Here is a 27,151-nt window from a genome sequence, read left to right as displayed (position 1 = left end):
TGGTGGCATAAAGGACCTACCTACCACCTGCAGAACATCAAATGATGATGGGAATTAATGGTACAAAAATAGCACTTACTAGGTTATCAACTTGTTAATCTTGTATGTAATTTTACATTTTAATAGCTTTTATTATAGTTTTGCTCTGTTACTGATTAAATTACATTAGTTTAATATTCTAGCTGAAGTTGCGTTTGACTAAAGTAAAAATTTTTTATTGTTATTAAGTATTTTAAAATCACTATTCTTGGCTTGTCTCAAAATGTACAATTATTTCAATTGTAATCCAACTTGTATTGGTGAAGCTTTTCTTGTGTAACTTATTGGTCTTTCTCTTTTCTTATTATTATGTGACCTTTCTAAATAAATTTATTAATTATTAAATTTAAAAATATTATGGTATTTTACAATAGAAGAATAGTTACAATCTAAATAATTATAAATAATGTTGTTTTCCTATTATTATTTGTCTTTCCTATCATTAAAAGCACTAGAACCATTATTTCTGAAATTATAACTGTGCATTCAGTTATGGTGTGCCCAGTTCAGAGTGCATGTTTTAAGAGCAGATTTCATTGACAAAATTTCCATTATAAAACAGTAGGAATAAACAGTTCAAATTCTCACCACAACATGCTTATTTACCTGATTTAACTTGTAGTAGCAGAAATTAAACCCATTTAAAATAGAAATGAATTTATTGTTATGAAAAAAAAAATTATGATTGATTCATATTGTTGTAATTGTTCTCACTATGTAAAATTTTCCATATCTTCAGTATACATAAGAATTATTCTATAGTTCTTCAAACTCACTTTTATCCATACATTACTTACTCCATTAAAAATTAGGACGCCAGGTTCAAAACTTGCACAAATAATTTATGATAATGAATGAGTCATGAGTCATATGTGCTTTGTCTTATGTAACACCTAATCATTACTTCACGTGCATTTTAATGCCAATTCATTGGTACACAAACCAAGGATAATTTCAGAAAGTAAGAACCATTATCGCAAAGATGCTGTGCAGATCACTTCCTCTACCCAACTTAAAGCTTCTCTGTCTTAACTTGATTTCTTATTATTCTGAGATCTTCTCTTGCCTTGGTGTGTATTTTTGTGAATCTTCTGCATCATATAAGTTGTAAGTTACTATATTTCTCAGTTTAAATTGTGGAGTATTATTTGATTCTCAGAAGCTCAAAAAGTAACACCTGCTAATACTTATCAATTAAAGAAGGTGGGTTATATAATAATAATTGAACCAAATGTGAGAAAGTGATGTGAAAAGTTTATTAATGGGCAAACAAATGTTAGTGATGAAAATTGAATGGGATGCCCATAATCTTTCACAGAAGATTTGAAATTTGTAATTAATGAGAAAATCTTGAAAGAAAATTTGCAGCTCTTGATGAATTTGTCATTTTTTCCAAATTTTTCTTGTTTTTTGCTTGTTAAATGTTTAAACATTTGGGTCACAGCAAGATTGGAGCACAGTGGATTTCCATCTACTCAGCTAGTAACTGATTTTTACAAAATTAGAAGAGTAGAATCAATACTGATGTTTTTGCAGCAATATCATGCGTGATATTATTGGTCACGTAGTTACTATTGATAAGACTTCATAAAGCAAGTGTTAGTCAAATGGCATCATCCCAACTCTTGTGATTATTATCAGGAACAAATTTTGATTTCAAAACTCATGGTTGATTTTTCAGGATTGTAAAGATTTCATTTGTGTACTTCACACCAGACAATAATACAATAAACACTGATTATTATTGCAAGACATTCAGAAGACTTTGGCAGACCATCCAAAATTGGGAGATATGGGATTCTTGCAGCATTATTTTTTACAGTTATGTCCACCTTTTGCTGTTATTTTGTGGAAATTGTCCCAATCCAGACCTTGATTTGAGTGATTTTCATTTTTATTCTAAGCTTAAAGAATTGCTGGGAAGAAAAAATTTAAGAGGTGGTGATTGATGGCAGCTTGCAATCAACAGTTTATTAAAGCTGCTGGTAGACAATTACAACAGGGGGGTTTTAAAGTTTGTAGGCATGTGTGATAAATGTTTAAATGGAGGAATAGTGTGTGTAAAGAAATATAAACAGAATTATACAATGTTTTCTTAACTTATATGATAAACATTTCTACTTTTTGAATTACCTTTTTATTCATGTATAAGTAATAAATATGAATATTATATCTATTTTAGCAACTATAGACTTACTTACCAATTACAGTTACTTACAAAAGTTGAAGTTTGATTCAAAATCAGAATCTTATGGATGAAAGATAGAGGTTAAATCTAAATCTTCCATTCTGCTATGGAAGTCAATATTCATACATTTCAAAATTAGTTATATTAGAAAATTATATAAATATTATTAAAGTTAAAAATTACAAATTAAGGTTAAATATGTTTATTTTAATTAACTTTGCTTTTTTAAATTTGCTTACTTAGTTATTACATTATATTTTGTTTGTGGATTTAGGGTCACAATAAACCTATTACGGTTTTAACGCTGAATCCAGAACGTAACACAATCTTTACTGGGTCGCATGATGGCTATATTACTACCTGGGATGTCAACACAGGTATCATTTTCTTACTAAACTGTTTTAATATGCTATGTTTAAAATATCTATGTATTGAAGAAATTAAAGTGCAATGCAAAGGATGTCTGCTCAAGACAACTGTGTGGGACTATTAATTTTTATTTATCTATCTATTTTTATTTCTGTGTATCATCTACCTATATATAGATAGATGATAGGTGTTTAGTACATGTCTATATATTAAAAAATGCTTAGTAAATATATATATTAGTATGCTTAGTAAATATGACAAATGGTGAATCACAGCTTTAGAATGTGGTTGTGTCCATTTTGATAACATTATGTAAGGCCAAAAGATTTGTCATATACAGGTTGATTCAAAGAAACGGTAAATTAAAAAAATTAAATAACGTTAATGAAAAATTTTTTTAGAAAATGAATTTTATTTCATGTAATTGTACAAATGTTGCCATTTTAGAATGCATACATTTTAGTTTATTTTTTAAAGATGACCTCCTCTTCTACGTAAACACTTACGAAGTCTCTTCGTTAAATTGTTCATGGTTTGACGTAACATCTCAACTGGAATTTCCGCAATTGCTTCTCGGATCTTTGCCTTCAGTTCTTCCGTTGTAGCAGGTCTACTGTGGAACACTTTGCTTTTAAGGTGACCCCACAAAAAGTAATCGCAAGCTGAGAGATCAGGCGATCTGGGAGGCCATCTAATGTCACCATTTCGTGAAATGTCATGTTGTCCAAACAATCGGCGTACAGCTGCCATCGATATTCGTGCAGTATGTGACGTTGCTCTGTCTTGTTGAAACCAGGCTGTGTTAAGAATTGGTGGAAATCTCTTTTGTTGTTCCACAAAAAAAGTTTCAAGCATGGCTATGTAATGAGCCGACGTCACTGTAATCGCAAGACCATTGTCATCCTCAAAAAAATAAGGGCCTATAACACTGTAAGATGACATAGCACACCACACGGTCACTTTCTGGCTGTGCAACGGACGCTTGTGTAGCTGCGTAGGATTTTCTTGTGCCCAGTATCGGAAATTTTGCTTGTTATCAAATCCACTGAGCTGGAAATGCGCTTCGCCTGACATCCATAGTTCGTGAACAAACTCTTCGTTGTCATTTATCTTCTGAACCATTACATTACAGAATTGTGCTCGCACAACTGCATCATTCTATTTCAGTTCCTGGATGATCTGAAACTTGTATGGATGGTATTGCAAGTCCTTCACTAACATTCTTCAAACACTTGAACTATGCAATTGTAAAGATGCTGAGAGACGACGGATTGACCGATGTGGACTTCGTGTGACAGCATCTTGTAAAGCTTGAACATTCTGTGGTGTACGGACGGTTCACTCACGTCCTGGAGGTTTTTCATTGCCAAACCAGTTTCCTCAAAATTAGATATCCATGTTTTAATTGCATGTGCTGATGGAACACGGTCGTGCCATCCCGGATAAAAATGACTGCAAAATTCTCTACGCGCTCCCTCTACACTGTCATTGTTTCTGTAAAACGCTTTGATAGCAAATGCATGTTGCGCACCACTCCAAGGATCCATGACAACTAAATGGCAGGTTAGGTTATAGAGGCTGGCACCACTTATCAAGTGGTACCAATCGCCCACGGCTACCAACACAACTTTCAAAATTTCCCATTTCTTTGAATCACCTGTATTTTAGTAGTAAAGGTGGTGTGGCAGACTGGTCACAGAAACTCCCTACTGACAACTACATACCCAACTAAATCACCCTGTTCAGGCCCATCATTGTAAATCAGTACATATGGATTCACCTGTTAAATAAATTTGAAAAACTCTTGCTGTAATATCAGGTGATTAATTAATTTTCTTAAGGTACAAGTAGCTACCTCAGGGTGACTAGAGTTTGAAGTTGCTGTGGAGGAAAGGTACATTTATAAACAGTATATGTATATGTAACAGTATATATATACATACATAAGATACTACAAGATATATAGTATTTAAGATCGGTGTAGAAAATATATTCTGAGCTTATTTAAGATCGGTGTAAAAAATATATTCTGAGCTTGAATGTATAAGATCTGGTGCATTGAGGACATTTGGGAAAATGATCAAGTTCACTCTTATAAACAAAGTTATTTATAGGATGCTGAATTTAATTTTTTTGTGACACATTTATAATCATTGCTACAGAGAAGGCTTTCTACATTACTAAAATACTTGTTGATTTGAAAAGCACCTGTAGCAAGTTGAAGAAAGTTGTTATACGTAGGATCCTTTATACTAAGACAAGTAGCTGTACTTTCAGGGGAGTGCGTAGTGGGATAATATAATAATTTTGTGTTGATTTAAAGTATTACTGTATTTTGTTTTTGAAGTACTTTTGTTTTTGTGTTATGTTGTTTAAAAATTGCGATGTGTCCTATTATTAGTGGCAAATGTTCCTGCTTATTAAAACACAAATAGTATTTAAAATAATATGTAAGGAGTGCTTTTATTTCCCCCATTACTTACAAAAGGTGAAGATATTGTATTTGGTTTAGAACGGGTAAAACAATCTCGGTTAAAGTTAATTTAAAAAAATGAAAACAATTTAAGTTAGTAAGCTGGAATGTGCTACCTGTGCAGTTTTATGTTGTGCAATGCGTAATGCTGTTGAACATTAAGCACTTAATATACTATATGAAGTGCAACTCTAATGTTTTTATTCTTAGTGTCAGAAACCATTCTTGGCGTCTAAAACCATTTCTCAATTTAAAGAAAAATATGTTAACTTTTTTTTTTAATTTAGGTTTATTTTGGATTTGTATGAGTAAAAATAATTATTAATTTATCAAATTAATCCTAAATTAGATAATGCTTAATAAGTAAAGTATATCATTAAAACTCAGTTTTACCATTACTTCCTTTTTGAATGTTTTTAACTCTTCTTGCATGTAATTGTCATGTGATATAGTGAAATTTTTATCAGTTTCCACATAAGTTGTAAGTTATCATTAAACTTGAAATCTAAATACATCAACTCCTGATTATCTGCGAGTGATTTAATCGCATTGTGGCTTAACCACAATGCCTCTTGAAAAAAATAAAGTTATAAAAATATATAAAGAAACTAAAAAATTTAAGTTTTTTCACCGTTCAGAGATAGGTTTTACTCTTTTGTTCATTTGGCCTTTGAATGTGTGCTTCTTTTGAATATGATAATGCTATATTATAGTTCATTGTGGATGTGATAGGATGATAGTTCATCATGCTATGCAAATTACACAGTTCAATTAAAAGAAAGTGTTTCCAGACACTAAAACAACACTCAGTTGTATCTTATTAAAAAAATCTGAAATAAAATGCACAGTTTTTTGTTTTTTTTCTTAAATTTCTGTGTATCTTTTTTCTTTTTAGCTACTGTAGTTTTAATAAATGTTTGTTATTGTACTATGTAGTACATACATACACTACTGCATGTTAATCTATGTATGGTATAGTGAAAATTTATTATATGTTAATACGTATTTTCAATAAACTTCTGGGTATTACTTTTACCAGGTACGTAATAGTTCAGTGAAGTGTACAGTTTTATTTTATTATTTATCTTTATATGATAGTTTATATAAATACAGTCTGCAGTACAGTATTAGGTTATTTTAACATATATTACTGTATTAAATATTATCTTTGGATCAACTGTGATTTTAGATTAATTCGTGATCCTCTTCCTGGTTATTATCGTGGATAATCGGGAGTTGACTGAAACTTACTCATTGGTTGGATTTTTCCAACTATTTACAGTGTTGAATAGGTTGACATATTTCCACATTTTATTATAATTTATATTATTGAAGTACTACATTTTTATTTATTTTGCCTTCTCTTTGTTGCTTTGAAGCAGTTTATACTTAAAAAAATATTTTATATATAATCTGATGGATATTGTTATACGAGGTCTGTTCAAAAAATAAGACTAACATCATAAAACAAAATTTACTTTATTTAGAAGTTACTTCTCTGGGTCCCCTTCAAAGTATTCTCCTCCCCGATGCACACACCTATTCCAGCTGTGTTTGCACTTTTGGAAACGGTCCTGGAACGCTTCTTTTGTGATGTGTTCTTCATTTCCTTTGTCAAAATTGCCTCAGTCTCAGGAATCATCTCAAATCTTCTTTCTTTCAAAGGTCTTTTGAGTTTGGGGAACAAGAAGAAATCACAAGGAGCGAGGTCAGGTGAGTAGGGTGGGTGGGAGGAACAGTGATCAAGTGTTTCGCCAAAAACTTACGAGTCCTGAAGGCTGAATGGGCTGGAGTGTTGTCGTGATGAAAAAACCAGTCACCACTCTTCCACATTTCTGGCCTTTTCCGTCGGATAGCGTCCCGCAGACATTTGAGAACTTCAATGTAGTAAGTTGATTTTATCTACGTGTGAGTTATCAGTTGACATGGAAGGATGTCCAGGACGCTCATCATCTTCAATCGACTGACGACCATCTTTAAAACATCCATGCCAAAAGTTTCACTTGCAGATTTTCCGAGTTTATCGCAAAATTTCACAGCAACTATTTGCTCGTTCAAGTCACTCATTCTGAAATCTACCAAATGAAAAAACACACTTCACAAACAACTGTGTAGCTAAACAACCAATAATGATATTTGCAACCAAAAAAACTACATTGTAATCAGCTGATCTGTACAAACATGGCGATGCCATGTGGATTTGACTGGAACCAACTAGACCTGAGCAATTCAAACAGTACGTATTTCTCGAACAGACCTCGTATAGTGTGGGTTTTTAGATTTATGTATTGTAAATAAAGGATGTACTAAACTGATTTACAATGGTAAATTGTACAATGTTTGGATGTCAAGCATGATTGTTTGTAAAATAAGTTGTTACATTTTGAATTAAGTAAAAAAGTTTTCCTTCTCTTATAACATTAGTAACGAGGTCAACAACACCTGAAATGTCTCAAGGAACAGCATCCTGGAAATTAAAAGTTGTAAAATAAGGTTAAAATGTTAACAAATTGTAAAATTTCTATTAAATATTTTCCATATATCTGAATTAAAGTATGCTTGGTGCATTATATGTTGTTAATATGTTTTAGTAATAACTTAAGCCAGTTTATTATGAGAATTCAGAAGTATAGTGTTAAAGAAGAGATTAATTTTTATTATTTGTTATACAAAAGTAATTATTGTATTTCACAGTCTGAGTTGTGAGTGACATATTCACTAAAATAAAATTTTATACGTGTATACAAGTATATTGTTTCTTTTTTAGACATTTTGCTGAGATTTCTTTATGTTTTTTTCAAAATCTTGCTATCTGCTTGTTACCTGGTGTTATGAAATCAGGTTTTTAGTTAAAGCATTGCCAATATTCTAAAATTATCATTAAAATGAATATTTGTATAACAATAAAATTATCATTTAGAATTATAATTCTTAATTTTCTGTGATTTTTTTTTTAATTGTAACTAAAATGTTATGATCAAATATAATGTTGTAAGATAAAAGAAACTTTCTACATAGTTTTTATGATATACCTTTTTTATTATCTTCTTTTAGTAAAATTATTTATACAATTTACTTTCGGATAGGTGACACTGAACGAATCCAAGGTATTGGTCATGGAAATCAGATCAATGGCATGAAGGCAGAAGGTGATTGGTTGTATACATGTGGTATAGATGATAGTGTAAAACAAGTAAATGTAACTACAAGAAGTTACACTGGTGTAGATACAAAGTTAGGGTCACAGCCAAGAGGAATGGATCTGAAAGGAGATGTGATAGTTGTTGCATCAGTAAATGAAGTTAGTAAACTTAATATTTTGCTTTCAAATTAATTTTTTTTTATTACAGTTTTGACTGCATTTCACTTTTTTTTTATTAAATATATATATGTGTGAATTTGAAATTTCTGTCAGAAATTTGTGTCTGACTTTATTTCTGAATTATCATAAAGTGTAATTTAATTTTGTATGATTAAGTAAGGATGTATTTTAATGCATTTCATTTTCTTTTTTATTTATTTTTTTAATAATTTAATATACAAATAGATTTGTAGATCATTTTGAATCTAATAACAATACTACGTAACTATAACTTGCAATTTGCAATTTTTATTTTTAAAAATAAATACCTTACACATGAGATACTCATACTTATCATGCCTGGTCACATATTTTGACCCCCCTTATAAACTCCTTCCAAGATAAATATAGTTGTTTATGAAAACTTGGAACATCTAATGGAGTTGCATTTTGGAAATTGTTTTAAAGGTGTGTAGTAGGACTAAATTATAATTGAAGCTGTTGGAAGTTTTAAATGTAATTGGCATATATGACATTGTGTGAGCTTATACAATGAAATAAGAGATTTCGTCAAGATTTTGTTATTTACTTTTTCTGTTAAATTTAAATTAAAAAAAAACATACATCAGAAAATGAGTAAGCTCTTTCATGCCGATTTCCTTCAATTTGAATTTGAAAACGTATAAAAACTGTCTGTAAAGATGTACTTATCTAATAGTAGAATATTGAAATTAAAAATTCAATTTCCAGATATGCTGGGATAAAAATACAATATGTCTGCTGATTACTTGTCAGTTAATTGAATATTGCAACGCTGATATTAGTTGTTTGACCTATGTGATGTTTGTTTAGACTAGCCTTATAAAATTGTAACACATTGAGTTACAGTATAATTTATTTTACTTTGATTTCTTTATAATCTTTAATTTTTATTCTTTCTGATTATCACTTTGATTTCTTATCTCTATTTTCTGTTACTCTTTTGTTCTAATATGCTTTCATTAAGGTAAAGTTTTGATTTTAATTTTTAAATCAGTTTTCTGGATTTTTAATATAAAAGCATAAATCTTTTCTTCTGTGAGTTATGAAATATGGTCTTGCAGTTTTAAATTTTTCTTTTGATACACTTTGAGAATGTACCAGTGTGTTATAGTTTTGTATTCACGCATCTATGATTATTTTCATAAATTAGATTCATAGACAATACTTGCCCATTTTTATTTTGAAAAATTTTCTAAATGATGATTTGTTATTGTTCAGTATTACTTGTTGATAATTTTTACAAACTATTTTAAAAATAATTGTAAGCAAGTTCTTAAATTGTACCTTTTTTAAAACATATCTGTATTCTATTTCAGATAACTGTGTTAAAAAATAATCACAAAGTGTCCAGTTTACCTGTTACTTTTGAACCTTCTTCTGTATCAATTAATAATGGGGATGAATCGTATGCAGCAATTGGAGGTTCTGCTGATAATAAAGTAAGTTATGCTACTTTAATTGTTCATTAGGTATAAATTAATTTGTCAGTGGCTGTTTCTTTAGTCCGAATTTTTATAGCTAATTTAAAGTAGCATGGGGATCATTGATATTACATTCATAAAGATTGTTTCATTTATTAATAAAAATGTATCCTGAAAAATTGTAACAAAACTATTTCATTTTTCAGTTCAGATCACTATTGAAAGTTGCATTTATTCAAAATATCTTTCAGATGTCCTGTTTCTGATAACATTTTTGAGGTACATTTCTCAAAAAGTTCAGAATTTCTTTTTTTTTGAGATTGAGTTAGTATTAATTTAGATAAAAATTTAACTACAGTCATCCAGTTAATAAGACTTGACAACTGTCTGTCTAAGAATGGCACAGTATTTTGATTTATTTGTGTTTTGATTGTAATTGAGCATGTTGTAATATGTTCTAATTTTTTACCTTGTCATTGATGTAATTACCTACTGACCTTATGCAGTAATTTGAGCACTTAATCATTGCTTCATTACTCCCTAGGAATTCTTTTCAGAAGCCTGAAAAGTAGTTTTATTTTTTCCACTCATTACTTGATTGCTCCCAAGAGTCCTTTCATGAAATCAAAAGCAGCTTCTATGTTCATACTGTATTTCATGTCAGAACTTCATCTCTTCAGCCTCATCTGACGTATTGGACAAATCAAAGTCACAGTAGGCTAAATGTGGAGAGTATGTTGGTTATGGAATAACCAGCATGTTGATATCTGCCAAAACGATTGCCCAGAGATTCATGATTGTGTGTATTCTTAAGTTGCAAGATTTAGTTGCACTTACACTACAGCTGTGGTTTTATATCCTTTCAAAATATTACTGTAGAAAACAGAAATCATCATTCAACCTGGAAGGACAAGTAACTGTTGCTTAATGTCCTTATTGTTAAAGCTAAAAATTCACAACTTGTTAAATTGAATTCTTTTCTTAGTTAATGCTGCACTTTTTCTATGATTTCTCTGCTTTCTCATTTTTAGCAATAATTCTAACTTTCAGCACTTGTGATAACTTAGGATTAATTTGGTCATAATATATGATTTCATACAGATTCTGGTATATTTACTGTATACCGTTGGTTCTTCTTGAATGTCAGGAGCCGAACAATAAACATTACAGTATGTTTAAATTGTGAGTGATAATTGCCTGACATAATTTTATCTAACTTTATAAACATTGGCGATCATGTTGCACAAATGGTTAGGTAACAGTTCACAAAAATATATATATATATTTTTTTTTTTTTTAAATTTAGTTAATTCATCAACATATTGACCACTGTGCTAATAAAATTTAATATTAAATGAAATATAAACCACCAAAACAATAAACAGGTAAGTTAAACTTACCGTATTAATTCCAAGAATTGATTTTTGCAGGATCCTGCATCTTCAGTTGTTATTAAATTCTATAATTATATTATAACATATTTATTTATAATTTGTTGAAAGTGTTTAAACAAATTCAGAGTGTTTTATATACATTTTCACTTAAAAAATCTATCATAGATTTATGATAGATTTTTTAAAATTTTATTTCTATTATGAGGGCTATTCAGAAAGTAAAGGAACGTTTTGGAATTTTAAAAAACCAAGTACAGGAAAAGCTTTTTATTATATACATGTGAAAGATGTATATAAAAAAGTCAAAATACTACTTTAATAAAAGTCAAAGTCAAAATACTACTTTTCAACATAATCACCATACAAATTCAGGCACTTATCATAGCGGTGGACAAGCTTTGAAATTCCTGTGTCATAGAATTCTACTGCCTGTGATCTCAACCACTCAGTGGCACCCATCTTGCACAAAATTTATGGTAGCCTAGCTTCTGTGAAACAATTTCAAACAATAAAGTCCGTGAAACTTGTGCAAAATGTAGAGAAAGCTCAGTTATTGTGAAACTGCAGTTTTCACGAATCTTTTCATCAACTTTGGAGACCAGATCGTCAGTCACAATGCTCGGACGTCCACTCTTCTCTTTATCGTGAACGTTTGTTCAGCCATTTTCAAACTGAATGCACCACTTCCTGACAGAACTTTCACTCATTACGTTGTTCCCGTACACTTCACACAGTTCCCGATGAATTTCTATTGGTTTTAAGTTTTTTGCCAACAAAAAACGAATCACAGACCGCACCTCATAACTGGCAGGATTTTCCATTGCAGCACACATTTGAAATTTGTATATAAAAAAAACGGGCAGTGCGGAGATGTTTCTGTTGTCATGGCTGGACGCTGACTGAGGTGCCGAGCACGAGCACACCAATATATATGCGATTGATGTGCGCCTGGCGATGTCAGATGGAAACGTTCCTTACTTTCTGAATAGCCCTCATATATTTAGCAATTATGTGATTTACACATCTTTCATGCAAGAGTACCATTGTTATTTGTTACTTTATACGGAGTGTTTCATTTTGGTTACTCAGATTGGAGGGGGACAACTCATGGTGACCTTGGATTTGACCTTGACCTTATTTTAAGGATAATGTCATTTTTCAAGGGAGTCAAAGTCCCAAGTGGGGTCAAAAATAGTCATTTCATTTGAAAAAATTGTGTTATACTTGAAATAAGGTCAAGATCAAATCCAAGGTCACCATGAGGTGTACCCCTCCGATCTGAATAACTTTTGTTTAGGTCATATTTTTGTATTGTGCGTAGTTTACAAAAAATTGCCTGGGACGATTAAAATGAAACACTCTATATATTGTGGCATTTTAAAATTCTACTGATATATCTGACTGAATTGCTAATAAAGATATTGCTATTGATAGTACAAATTCCTGTTTATAAACTTTATTAAATCCAAATAATTTTGGTCTCACACACACATACACATGAGGGTCATTTAATAATTAAACAAACAAACATTTTTAGTGAAGGAAACACTTAATGCAAGCAATTGAAACTTTTGTAAGTATTAGTTGGTGAACTTGCAAAGAGTATTAGTCAGCTGTCTGATTAACATTTATGTCTGATTAACATAACCTCCAAAGTTGTAGTTGCAATGGCTTGTCCACTTGAAGAAAGTACTTTTGTAGAACAGTGTTCTGTGATCCGATTTTTACTTTCAGAAAGTTTACAACCATCAGAAAAATTCTCTTGATTGAACAAACAATATGGCAGTAGTTGCATGAACCGTGCAAATTTTTATGTGTGGGTGGGAAAGTTTAAAAGTGGCTGAAAAAATGTGAGACAAATTACAGTGAAACAAATTGCTGAAAAATGTCAAGTTAGTGTTGGCCCAACTCATTCCATCATTCAAATCAACCATAAGACTTGTGCAAGGTGGGTTCCCAGAGTGTTTATCATTCATCACAATGCTGAGAGATTTCATTTGTGCTGACCTCAAAAATCATCTCAATAATGAAGCTGATGCATTTTTAGACATAATTTTAACCTGTGATAAATCTTGGATACATCATTTTGAGCCGGAGTCCAAGTGTCAAAGCGTGCAGTGAAAACAGCCTGAATCGCCTGTCCATAAGAAATTCAAAACGCAATCATCGGCTGGTAAGGTCATATCATCCATCTTTTGGAGTGCCCATGGTCCAATTTTATGTGATTATTTGGATGAGCAACGCACTATCAATAAACTATACTACTCAGCCATGATTGAGAACAAAGTCAAGCCTGCATTGATGAGTAAGTGTCTGGGATGACATAGGAAAGGCGTGGTTCTTCAAGACAATGCTCAACTTCAAACGGCACAACTGATGCTGAAAACTATTGGCAAAATGTATTGGGAGCTCCTACCTCAATCTCCTTACAAAAAGGCAGCTTACTGGCTTTCAGATACATCAATTTTTGGTTGAAAATTGATACAGGAATCTGGTTAGAAGGCAAATGGGCTTTCAGGAGCCAAAATAGGAAGTTACCATATTCTGTTAATGATGGAAATTAAAATAAAATTATAAAGAAATCAAACTTCAGTGAAGGTGAAGAAATGGAATATAAGAAGGCTAAAAGGTGTAGGGAGAGTAAAAGAGTATGAAATAATGAGAACAGCTTCTTCTCAGTTGAAAGGGAAAGTGAATCAGAAGAGGAAATGTCATCAAGGATAACAACATATAAACATATATGAGATAAGCTGTAGAGAAAGGAATCTGCTTCTTTGAAGGCAGCTGGGCAAAGAAACCTTGGGTAACAGAAGAAAACATAAAAATAAAGAAAGAAAAGACAGAGCAGTCTATCAAAGATTGATTGACAAATTAAAGGGTAAAAGCATAAAGAGAAAAAGAGGATTGGAGAGGAACAGAAGATGTAGAAAAGAAGTATGATATGTTGAATAAGAAGTTAAAAAACACCCCATGGGATAGAAAAAATCCTACTTTTAACATTAAAGAAATTCAGAAGAGAGTTGGTAAAAATGTGTATGAAGAAGTTGAGATAAAGAAACTATAGAAAGAGTATACAAAGTGAGTCAAAATTATGGAAAATACTCAACTTTAAAACCATTCTACACAGAACACTATAATGTTAATGATAACGTTTCAAGATTTAAATATATATCCTACTGCTGCACACTGTAATAATACTAGTAATAGTTTATGCCTGCAAAAATATAGTAATAATAATAATTTTATAGGGAATAAATAAACTATAGAAAGAGTATACAGAGTGAGTCAAAATTATGGAAAACACTCTAACAACTTTAAAACCATTCCACACAGAACACTGTAATGTTAAGGATAATGTTTCAAGATTTAAATGTATATCCTATATGACTACAAAAATATAGTAATAATAATTTTATAGGGAACATGATAAGATTCTTCTTACTATTATGTAACTTGGATACAAAAAATGTTTAAATATGTGTTTCTATGGAAAAAGTTATTTTTAGATTACTATGTATAATCTTTCATTTCATTTAAAATTTCATCATGTTTACTTAAATAAATTTATATATTCATATATTATATGTAAACAATTTTTTAGAATTACAAAATACTTGCATTCCCTTTCAAAGTAACTGCCCTTTCCAATTATATCAAAGTATTAAGAATATGATACTAAAAATTTCATCAAAATAAATGTTTCAGTGTATTAACCAATTAAACTAATGGTCAGCATTTTGATCTACATAACAGCTGCAATAATTATACAAAAATCAGTTAAATAGTTCAGTTTGAATTTTTTAACCCTTCAACTTCGTCGAAGTGGTGGGTTAAAATTCAGTTAAATAATATGTATTTTTTTTTTATAGAACAACTAATAAAAATTCTAAATAATTAAAAAAATTGAATTTTAACCTTTCAACTACATGTAAGTGATGAAAGGTTAAAATTCAATATCTTATTAATATTATTTCTTATTAATATCCTTTCATTTTAAAATCATGCCTTATTTTTGAAAATAAGTTGGCAAACAACTGAATTATAGCAGAAAGTTAGTAACTTAATTTTTAACAGCTTTTATCTCTACTTTTAATAAAAATTTCTAAACTGAAATAGTTAAAATTATTTAATCTAATTTTTTTTTCATAATGTGTACATTGCAGTTCAGCTAGTAAACAATAAGCAAACCCTCCCCCCTGGCCCAAGGTGATAAGAATGGTATGTATGACATATAAATGAAGTATACAGACTCAGGTCAACCATTCCTGAGATATGTGGTTATTAAACCCCAACTTTTATTAGGATTTGAACTTCAGAGCCTTTGACTTCGAAAATCATCTGTTAAACAACTGATTTGTGATGACAAGCTAATCACTAAATCAGCTGGTGGACAAATTAATAAATTTAATAATTAATTAAATGCTATTCATTAATTGTAATATAAAATTTAATAGAGTTAACATTAACTAGTTGGTTGTAAACATGTTGTATTGTGTATGATATTATTCTGTCTGTGTGCAGAACATCTTCCTTATAACCAATTGTCAAACGAAATGTTTTTTTGTAATTTTGAATTAAGCCTAAGAGAAACTAGGAAATTTTCTGCTAGAATTCCATGATCGACAAAAACTGAAAAGCATAAGAATGCTGGAGTTAGAAGAATAGATAGATATTGGAACACATTGAGGAGAATCTAGAGGACCATACAAGAAGGGTTGCATTAAGTGAACAAGTTGTTCATATATTTTATTTATATATATATATATAAAATTCATTAACATATTGACCACTGAGCTAATAAATTTTAATATTAAATTAAATTAAAACCACCAAAACACAGTAAATAGATACAGTAAATAGTTAAGCTTACCATATTAATTCTGAGAATCAATTTTCATAGGATTCTGCGTCTCCAGTTTGTATTTAATTCTATATTTACATTAAAATAAATTGTTTTTACTAGACAGTAGAATCTGCGTATTCGTACATAATAACTTCAAAATGTATGAAACAATAACATTTTCGACAAATCCAGAATTCAAAAATTATAAAAACAATTTATTTTAATGTAATTATAGAATTAGATATCACTGAAGATGCAGGATCCCACAAAAATCGATTCTTGGGATTAATATGGTAAGTTTAATTTATGTTCTTTGCTATGTTTTGGTGGTTCAAATTTCATTTAATATATTTTTTCCGTGTATAAAATGTGCACTGTATGGTAAATAATTTTTTATATGCTGTATGTATTTTTTAAAGTTTTATAGCATCATTGGTATAATGGGAAAATAGTCAAAAAATCTTTGTTGAGCAATTTCTTAAGTTGATTACTTTTTGACTAGTCTTGAATCCTTTTTAGTGAGTTGCAAATGGTAGCACTCAAATACTTTTTCGAACAACATCAATGTTTAAATATTCTGATGCTTCTTCTTCAGCTTGGTGTTGGCCTATTGATAAATTTGTATTTTTTTGTCATTGTCATCATTCTTTCTTAATTTTCAGGAGCCATATATTTTTCGTAGTTTGTAGTAAAATATCAAAATCTGGAATATAAAAATTATATAGGCGAAAAATTTTATAATATTAATAAGTATTTTAGTTGATATTTTTGTATTTGTGACATTTGAAATGCTCACATTCTAGAGTGCATGTAAGAAAGCAAAAATTATTGCGATAGATTTTAATGGCTTTTTTTATTTAATTGTTATTAACGTTTGTTTGCAGGTTCATATTTATAAATTAACGGATGTTATTTTAGATCCATATAAAGAATGTGATCATCTTGGCCCAATAACAGATGTTGCATTTTCACCGAATGGGCAGTATTTAGTTGCTTGTGATGCAAATCGTAAAGTTATATTATATAAAGTTCCAGAGTTCCAGGTAAAAATCAACACTTATTTAAAAGAAAAAAAAATTCAGTAATTAATTACATTTTGTGTGAAAAAGTAAGATTGACTTATAACATTTTTTCATCTTGTTTATTATTTGTCCAGTAAATTAAAATTTCTTGCTTTGGACATATGTGTAGATTTATGAGATTACATTTATAAATTGTCTTACAAATATATAATATTTATTTCACAGAAATGAAATTCATGGAAATGTAATAAATTTTTTGATATCTATTGATGATTGTTTAACAATGACCATGGCAAAAATTTTCCATTTCTGTACATATGCGTACTAACACACTTCACAATTCAAGGATTGAGCATTCTCAGTCGGGTTTTTGAAACATAATTTATTAATTTCATCATTTATATATATATATATATTTGTGTGTGTTTCTAACCCAATACAGGCTATTTTAAAATTTGTATGTATATATAATATAAACTTGTTACCTGTTTAAACATTTTCCTGAATTTTAAAATGTAATTTAAATTAATCTTGAAAATTTCTTTGGGCAACTAAATTTTGAAATGGAAGCCTGAAATTTAAATCAAATTTATTGAATTTTAATTGTGAGAAGTTGGTAAGTATGTTTGCTTTGTGCTTCATTACTAATTTTTGCATATTATCTAAATTGTATTTAAAACTTAGTTTTTTAAATTACTTTTATTTACCTGATTTTTGTGGAGTATTTAATTTTTTTAAATGTATTAAAGTTGTGATACAGTTATTTAGTGAGTTAGAAAATTTATTTTTATAATTTCATTTAACAGTTGCAGTAAATCTTTATTTGTGTTCTCAAGAAATGATTATGATTAAATGAACATTGAGTTTATGTAAAACTTTAATTAGTTAATTTTAATAATTACTTTTATTTTGTTTGATTAGTTATTTGTGAATTCAGATAATTTCATTTGATGTATTTAAATGTGCTTATCCACATATATGTTCACCTAAATGTTACTTTTTTTTTACATCTCTATGGCAGTAAATAAGCATATACATATAAAACAGGTGACTCAACCAAAGCAGATAAGTTAATTCCTTTATTTTTCTGCCCCGTAACATTCTTCAATGTACCTCTATTTTCAGTTTGAAATCATTGTAAAATATATAATATTTAAAAAAATTATAAATTAAAAGAACCATAGTAATGTAATGTAGTATGTTCAGTTGTAATTTTTTGGTAAAATTTAAGAATAATGAAGCAACCATTAAAAGCAAATTATTCCTATTATATTAATTTGAATAAGGGTGCCTTCATGGCAGTCAGCCTGCTTATTGGTAAGTTTAATATTTTTTCTTTACATTTTTGTTTCATTATTGGTTTTTATTTATTTATAAAATTTAAAATATGTTATACTATTTTGGATGTATTGATTTAAAACAAATAATAACTTCCAATTTATTCCATGTTTTTTTGTTTCACAAGTTTGAGCCTATTAATTTTATCCATATAAATATTGTAAGGTTGGCCTCAATTTATCTTATAAATTGCATTTTTATTCTGTTTATTATTCACTTTTATCTGTAAATTGAATTGTATTTTCTTATTCTATGTATTTTATGTGTTACGTAATTTATTATTTATTTATTGGATAAAGTACAACATTTTATCAAATAATTTCAACTGACTGTCTTTGTATTTTAACTAATTAACAAAGTAACTACAGCTCTTTTAATAAATTCTTTATAATATTTAGTGATTTATAGTAACCCTGGAAAATGGATCTCTAAAAATGTTCTTTGAATAAATTTAAGATAACAGAGTTATTTGTTTTGTGACTCAGGCCGTTTTGTATCATCATAACTGCATGGATTTTTAGTTAATAGTTTGAAAACTACAATAGCCCAAATTTATTATACAAACAAATCTGGTATTCTTTGACATGTAATCATAAAGATTTTTATTGTAAAACTCATTCATTGTAATAAGAAAATAAAAAAACACATTGAAGAATTATTTTCTCCTTTTAAAATTTAATATGGTTATATACATGACAGCATCCAAAACAACTAAATCTACAGATATTTAATATATTTTCCATTCTATTGAAAAGATATCTAACTGAATAATTAAAATAAAATAAAAATTACTTGATCAACAAATATCAGCCAAAATCCAAAACCTTGTAGGAAAAAGCATATAAAAACCTTTTTAACTGCCTGTACTGTAATTGAGTAAAAATAGTTTTTGATGATATATTTTAACAACAAAGCATTCAAAATTTTGCTAGCCTTCACCAGGGTTGATGGGTAGCACAGTACCCTGGACTTGAACTCCACTGATATACAAATTCCACCCGTAATTTCTTAGTGAAGCCATAAACATGTTAATTTCTGTTATTAAATTCCACTTAAAATGTTTTTGTTAGTCCTGATTCTTCATATTGGTATCTTAAAGATTTCAAAATTTAACACTTAAGTCTTAACTTCTTGTGTGTTAGTTGGTAGGATTGGATGTAATTATTCTGTATTAATACATTTATGCCATTTTTTAAAATCCTATTGGTATCATTTAGTACACAATAAAATTTTTTGTATTTTTTACCAAATAGTAATATGAAGTCAAGTATAACCAAGTAGAAAGCGATCTTATCTATTAAAATTTCTTTAATATTTTTAGTAAATTAAATTAAAATGTCCCTGTGTGAAATTTATTTATTATTTTATGTGCTAATATTGTATGTTTAATGTATTTTGTATGTAATATGTCCATTTAATGTTGTATAACATCTTTGTTGCTTTCTTGGATTGTTATTTTATAAAATCACGTGAAGAAAGTGAGTATACTGTGATTGTTATTCATTTGATGTTAGTATGGTTTTGTGCATTTGTGTTTCTTTTCATTCTAATTTCTAGCTTTTTTTTGTTTTTGTGTCAATTGTTTAGTTATATTGTGTATACATTGTGAAACACTATTAAATGATGTTTTTAAATTGTACTGAAAAAAATCTCGTTTAACAGGATCATTCTGAAACTCCAACCTTAAAGAGACTGGAAAATAGATTAAAATGATATTTTTCTATGTTGTAAGAATAATTTTATGTTCATTTTACTTTGTCATCCATCATTCAGGACTGATTTATGTATTTTATTGTCCCTTTCTGTTCAATACTAACCTTTTAATTGCAGTTCATTTAATACATTAAATTTTGAGTGAAATACATTGTATAATTTTCTTGCATAAGCAACATTTTTTTAGAAAAATAAATAAAAAACCTCATATTAATTACACTGGTCAACATAAAATTTGGAACTGAAAAGAGAGTAGGTGTTCTATGTAGTATTTTTTATGCTTTATGTATTCTGAAACAACCCATCATAAAATATTCTAAAGTTACAATTCCTTAAATTTATTTGTTCCATCATTTATGGAACAAACAATACAAATAACGTAGTACATCTGTATGTTTGCTTATTCTTGTTTGATTTAAATTGTGATGCATGCTGTAGACCTATATTTGATACATAACAGTCGAATGATGTCATTTCATGTCAAACCATGTATAAACATGTCAGTGAGTCAAGTAATTCAACGTGATATAATTTTCTTCAGCTGTTGGTACGACTTGCTGTGTTCTTTAGTTTTGGTTTTATCAGTTTTATCATATACATATTATAAAGATTGTTTTATGTTATGTCATACATTTAGTGAAAGATTTTTATGACCAAACACTTTTGGTATTGTTTTATTGAACATCAAGATTTGTTAAGTTGTGTGTGTTTTATTGCACTCCATATTGAAACAATTTTATGAAGTATTTTAAGTAATTAAGTATTTATAAATTAAAACTATTATTTTTATAATTAAGTAAGTATTTCTGTAATATTTCAGTTTACTTTCATTCATTAAAAAATCTTGACTTTTACAATCAATAAAAATCGGACTTGTAAAAATTCTCCAAATATTTTTTATGTTTGCGGAGAATTCACCACGAAAAGTCAATGAAAACCAGTGTCGAATCTGCTAAAAATTGCTTATAAACATCACAGATTGTTTTTTGACTTGTATTATTACCATTCACATTGTAAAAACATGCCCAATAATTTTTTTAAGAAGAAATTATTTCTTGTAATTAATTGACAGACAGATAAGTAAAGTAGATATCATTGAGAAAAAATATTAGTAAAGGTTTTAACCATAATGCAGGTGTTTAAAAAGTTGTTGTGCACTGAAACTATGGAAGTGTAATGACAAAACTTTCTTAATTATTACTTCGCATTTTTATTTCATTATTTTATAGAAACAAATATTACAATAACTGAAATAGTTTATAGAAAGTATTGAAAATGATCTCCTCCTACATCAATACATACAGCACTGCATATATTTCAATTTGTTTTCAAACACTTAACCAGCTGATTTACTGGAATGTCTTGTACATAGACCATTATTGCGGTTTTTATTTCATCAATCATGCATGGTCTGTTATGATACATTGCTTGTTTCACTGCCAAAGACAGTTTTAAAAACGTCATTTACCTTTTAGCTGTGGCGCCATCTTGTTGGCACTAATCGTGATTGATTTCTACTTCTATTTATTAACTGACTAATGAGATTGTTAAAACAGCACAATAACGATCACTATTAACTGACTGTATTTTCATAAAGGAATGAACCCACAGAGTGCATTCTGCTCACACCGAACCAGATTCAAATTTTCACTTGTGTAAAGATTGTTCATGTAATTCACGGGAGTTAGTTAGTTGTCAATCACATTCATGTATTTTGTGAATTAATATACCCTCTGTGATGAAACCATGCTTCATCTGTAAAAATCATAATGTTGAGGATATCTACGATAATTTGATCAATAAAATGTTTAAACCATTGAAAATAATTTAGCCTTTTAGGATGATCTGTAGGTATCAGTTCTTGAACACACATTACTTTATAGGGGAAAAGTTCCAGGTTTTTTATTACAGCTTTATCTGCGGTAGCAAGTTCGATATCTTGATGCTGTGCTAACTTATGCATAGACTTTGATAGATTTTCAACCATAGCATCTGAAATATCAAGCAGCTTCTGTTTGCTTAGTTAAGGTGGTTTTCCACTTCAATCAGTGTCTTCAACAGAGCCTGCTGCCCAAAATCTTTCGATAAGAGTTTGAACTGCATTTTGATGAGGAATAGGAATATTTGGAAACTTTTCAGAAAACTTGTGCTTCACCAAATAAGTATACTTGTTATACCTTCACAAAAGTCGTGTTTAAGAGAAAAATGTGTTCCTCTACCAAAAAAAAAACCACTATGTTTCTCGCAACTATTGATCACAACAACACGAAATGAAACATTCAATCACAATTCAATAGCTGGTGTCTTGGTTTAATGCTGAGCAACGCCCTTTGAACCCACAGGGTAACCTACCTAACACCAAAAGAACAGAGTGCACCACATAATTTTAAAGCATAATCCACAGTGACTTTCTGAATGCACTGTAGTTGCTGCTGCAACTTTAGTTAACAGGACCTGATTAAATCTCTATTCATATTCTAAAAGTTCATATTTGTTGCCATTGCATGTTTTTATGATACAATCAAATTACAATTTCCTTTTTAAAACATGATATTTTTATTTAAAAATATTTCTTATACAATTGTTTGAAATTACTAGAAAACTGGGATTTTGTGAGAGTTTACTCTATCTAGTGATCTTTTGTTGCTTGTTTTCTTTCAACGTTTATTTTAGTGTGTTTTAGATGTAATTATTGGTAATTTAATGTTTCTTACTGGTGTAACAAATGTTGTCTATGAAAATGCGTAGAAAATTACTTTGTTGATTTTAAATAGAAAAATTAACTTAATGTTTCATATATAGCGCATAATCATATCTCTAACATTTATCTTGCACAAGATAATGGAATTTTTTTATTTTAATTTAAATAAGCAACAATATTTTTGTACTTATTTAACCAAATTGATTCTGGTGATCTACATAGTTTGTTAATTTAATGTAAATCGCATAGAATGTTATTTTTGTAAAAATATTGAAGAAACAGTATCAACAAACTTTAAGGAATCTTATTAAAAATTAAATTTTTTTTTTATGTACTATGATTATACTAGGGCTGTTTTTTTCAACCTCCAACCATGCATCTAAGTAAACAAGATATAGATAGAAACCAGGCCTGCACATTGTGCAATTGCAACGCTCTCCCACCATAACCTCTGCCAATGCCAGCTCCAGTACATTAGTCTGAGCTGAGCTATGGGCAATTGAACATAGCCACTATCATCGATGTTCCTGCAAAGTGTGATACGTTTTCTGCAATCAGAAGGATGTAGTGCTGTTGAAATCCATTGCAGAATGAACCTAGTATATGGTGAAAACTTAATGAGTGATGGTAGTGTACAGGAGTGGTGTAGGAAACCTAAAAAAGGGTGAACAGAAAAAAAAGGGCCCATGATGAATGTGGGCAAGGATGCAAGTCTGTCGCTACTGTACGCCTGGTTTGCATGTTGATAATTTTGTCCGCAACAGAGGTTTACGATAAGTGAACCTTTCAATGTCTTCTCTGTATACAATTGTGACTAAAGACCTAGGATACTGGAAACTATTTACACATTGGATCCCAAAAATGTTGAGTGATGATCACAAAATGCAGCAAGTGATGTCACTTAATGTTTTTCATACGTTAACGATAATGAGGGGGAAGATTTTTTAAAGTCTATCATTATTGGCAATGAGACTTCGATTCAGTATGATAATCCAGAAACCAAAGAACAGTCTAAGCAGTGGATGATGCACAATTCTCCATACAAGCTGAAAAAGTTAAAACAGACACTGAGCAACAGGAAAGCAATGACTACAGTTTTTCAGGGCCATAAAGGTGTCTTGTTGATGGACTTTATGGAGCAGAGGACAACAATAACAAAGGAAATTTATTGTTTGTCTTTACATCGCCTCTGCAGAGTGATCCAGAACAAATGAAGAGGCATGCTCTTATCCAGTGTGGTTTTTATCCATAACCACACTGTGCCAACATGACGCAAGATCTTAAACAATCCAATTGGGAAGTTTTTGACCTTCCACCATATAGTCCAGACGTAGCGTTAGTGATTTTCACCTCTTTCGAGAATTGAAGGCATGGTTAGGCAGATAACATTTCACTACCAACAAAGAACTTCAGGAGGCTGTCAAGACATACATTACCTCACTGGCGGCAATGGCTGTCAAGATATACATTACCTCACTGGCGGCAATCTTTTTTGAAGAGAGCATCGAAAAGCTGGTGTGGTGATACGACAAATGCCTCAGTCATTTTGGCGATTATGTAGAAAAATAAGTTAGATACGACTCAGCTTTTAGTAATAAAATCAGTTTGTTACGTAAATGTGTTTTTTTATAGCCCATCAGATGTTGAAAAAACCAGCCCTCGTACTTAAAATGAAAATATCATTTTTACGAAATTTTTTTTGGATGAGACCCCAACACAAATCTAAAAATCTACTTACTAGTTGTTCGTGATATCATTGCCACTAAAAGGATATTGAGATTGAAAAATATTCATCGATAGGGTTATTGTTTCAATAGCTGGTAAATAATATTTATAACATGCATTGTTTGTTATGTTACTATTGTTAAATAGTTCTATTAATAGTAAAAAATTAAGCCAATTAAGTTATCAAACTTGCCTGTTACAAATAAGTCTATTATAAAAGTCTCACGTTATACATGATAAGTATTATCATTTTTGTAAAATAGTATTTAAAATGAATATTTATGTTTTACATATATATATATATATATAAAACATAAATAAATTTTATGCCAATCCTGACCATGATTTAAACTCAGCATCTTCCTGAAGAAAGGTGCTACCAGTCTTCCCTGTAAGTTGGTAATAATATTAATTATAAAATATCAATTGTTAATGTAGAATTTTGGTTTATTTTTATTACATACAAATAATTTTCCCAAAATTATTGTGAGTCATATTTTACTGATCTAAAGATATACATAAGAGGAATGAATATTGATTCACTGTTAAGTTCTTAGACCAGCAGGAGTAAGAACTTAATCATAAGTTCTCACACGTGTTTCACTAACAGATACACCTCCAATTACATTTGCATGGAGACTTATAATAGGGTTTGCTATAAAAATTCTCTTATATCGTGCAAGATTATTTTCTTTTTTTACAACATTCAAATAAATACACTTTTTGACTCTAGATGGGACTTTGATACCTGACTAACGTGTTATGTCACAGTGTATTTGGTATGTGAATTTACAGTTCATGCAAACAGTAGTATGAGTTTTGGTATTGTTTATACTAGTATTGGTATTGTTTTACACATTTCTGAAGAAAACCTAATTTTTTCAAATTTTGTAAATACTTTATTTCAAAATCCTTTTTATTGAATATAAAACTTCCTCCTAAAACTGTAACTTTAAAACTGATGTAAGAACTATAGTCCAAAATTATTAAAACTTGATATAACAACAAGGCTTTGAAAAGGAATTATATTCTCATTTGTGTGGAAAGTTGATGATGATTTAGTCTTTGATACTGAATATTTTTCTTTTCTTTTTTACTGAATTTATCTTTCAATGGGTTTCAGCCTGAAAAATCCTCAATTTTTCTCCATACAGAGTATCCTCTTCATTTCCTAGTAGCTTCTCCTCCTAATGTCATGAGCACCCAATCTCTCTTCCTCTTTCCCATCCTTTTTAAAGGCAATTTTTACATAGGGAGTACTCCAACTAAGATTTTTTTCTTTTTTTTTATCCTTTTCATTAAATTTTGGCGTATTATTCTTTTCAATACCTTCTCACCTTATTTATCTAATTTACTTTATCCTCTCTTCTCCTTGAATTATCAAAATAGATCAAATTGTTTCATAGTGTTTTCCAGTTTAATTTCATTTTAAGAGCGTTTATTTTTACACTGTCATTACTTTTATAGTACTCATAGTGTAGGATTTTTAAATTATTTTCTGCCACTTTCAGAGGAAGACAGAAGATAGTATTAAGAGATTTATATTACAAATCAATCATTCATGGTGTATTATCTGATTAAAAAATTAATAAATTTCAATGTATGTACTATCAAAATCGTGTTGTATGATAAAAAATAATATTGGATAATTTTTATTTTTACCAATTATTAATACTTTTTTTATTTGCACAATTTTTGAAAACATAATCTCATAAAATAATAGTGATTCATGATGTAATAACCTGTATATTTTTTGAAATCAACTTTAGTTGATCTAGCTCTTATTAGCTAGTAGGTACAGATTTGTACTATCATTATATTATAATTTTTACTATTTGGCAGCATTGGGTCAACAGGTTATTTGAAAAGGGACAACAATTGACTTGTTGAAGACCGATTTCTCCCTCTTTCAGTCACCTTACTGAAGTGTTGAATTCTGAACAAAATATATGTTTAGCAAAACATAATATCAAATATATTTATTAATCTAAAATAACATGAAGGTACAAACAAACCTTGCCTCATCCATCTACCATATTGATCAAAAGGTTTTACAACTCAAAAAGCTGTTACAATCTGAAATTAATAGGCGATTAATAAGTTGTTTAACAGTTTGAATGTGATCAGTCTTATGGAATTTTTGTAACAAGCAAACAAAATCAAGGTACACAACATAAAGCTCAAAAAATCATGCATGTTCATTCTTATTGTGATAATTTTTTTTAGTAAAAAAAAGTTTAATATCATCAAATGTAACATAAAATAATCTAAAAGATGACACAATTTGTTTCAAAAGTTGATGGACGGTTTTACGAGGTGTGGTTATTAAATAATGAGACCAATGCTGCTACAGAACTGCGCATGCACCAAATTCGAATGACCACAGCTGTGTGGCATTAAGCCTTCTCTCTTGATTGTTGCTGCTCCATTTTCTGTAGACATATTTGTCTGGCCGTGGCCGTTGTTTGGATAACATCTGTTTTTTTGTTTTACTGAAATAATTATAAATGTTTTATTAGAGCAAAGAATTGTCGTGAAATTTTATATGCAACTTTGAAAAACTGCTTCTGAAACTTATCTTT

The 27,151-nt window shown here is 29.6% G+C and overlaps 1 protein-coding gene across 4 annotated transcripts in view; it reads left to right on the top strand.

Annotated features, from left to right (window-relative positions):
- The window catches only part of flr (actin-interacting protein 1 flr), a 62,829-nt gene that overhangs the window by 23,006 nt on the left and 12,672 nt on the right, over positions 1–27,151 (top strand). For all 4 annotated transcript variants that reach the window (XR_012756483.1, XR_012756482.1, XM_075366361.1 and 1 more), the window contains exons 9-12: positions 2,502–2,604; positions 8,156–8,370; positions 9,729–9,851; positions 16,955–17,113. Coding sequence is in view for 2 of the 4 variants with exons in the window: in XM_075366361.1 (XP_075222476.1) it covers positions 2,502–2,604; positions 8,156–8,370; positions 9,729–9,851; positions 16,955–17,113 (600 nt within the window). In the remaining 2 variants the exon portion in view is untranslated. The remainder of the gene's footprint in view (positions 1–2,501; positions 2,605–8,155; positions 8,371–9,728; positions 9,852–16,954; positions 17,114–27,151) is intronic.

Source organism: Lycorma delicatula, chromosome 5 (assembly GCF_047948215.1).
Source record: "Lycorma delicatula isolate Av1 chromosome 5, ASM4794821v1, whole genome shotgun sequence".
Taxonomy (NCBI): domain Eukaryota; kingdom Metazoa; phylum Arthropoda; class Insecta; order Hemiptera; family Fulgoridae; genus Lycorma; species Lycorma delicatula.
Note: the sequence above shows the minus strand (reverse complement) of the source record. Positions and strands in the feature narration are given on the sequence as shown.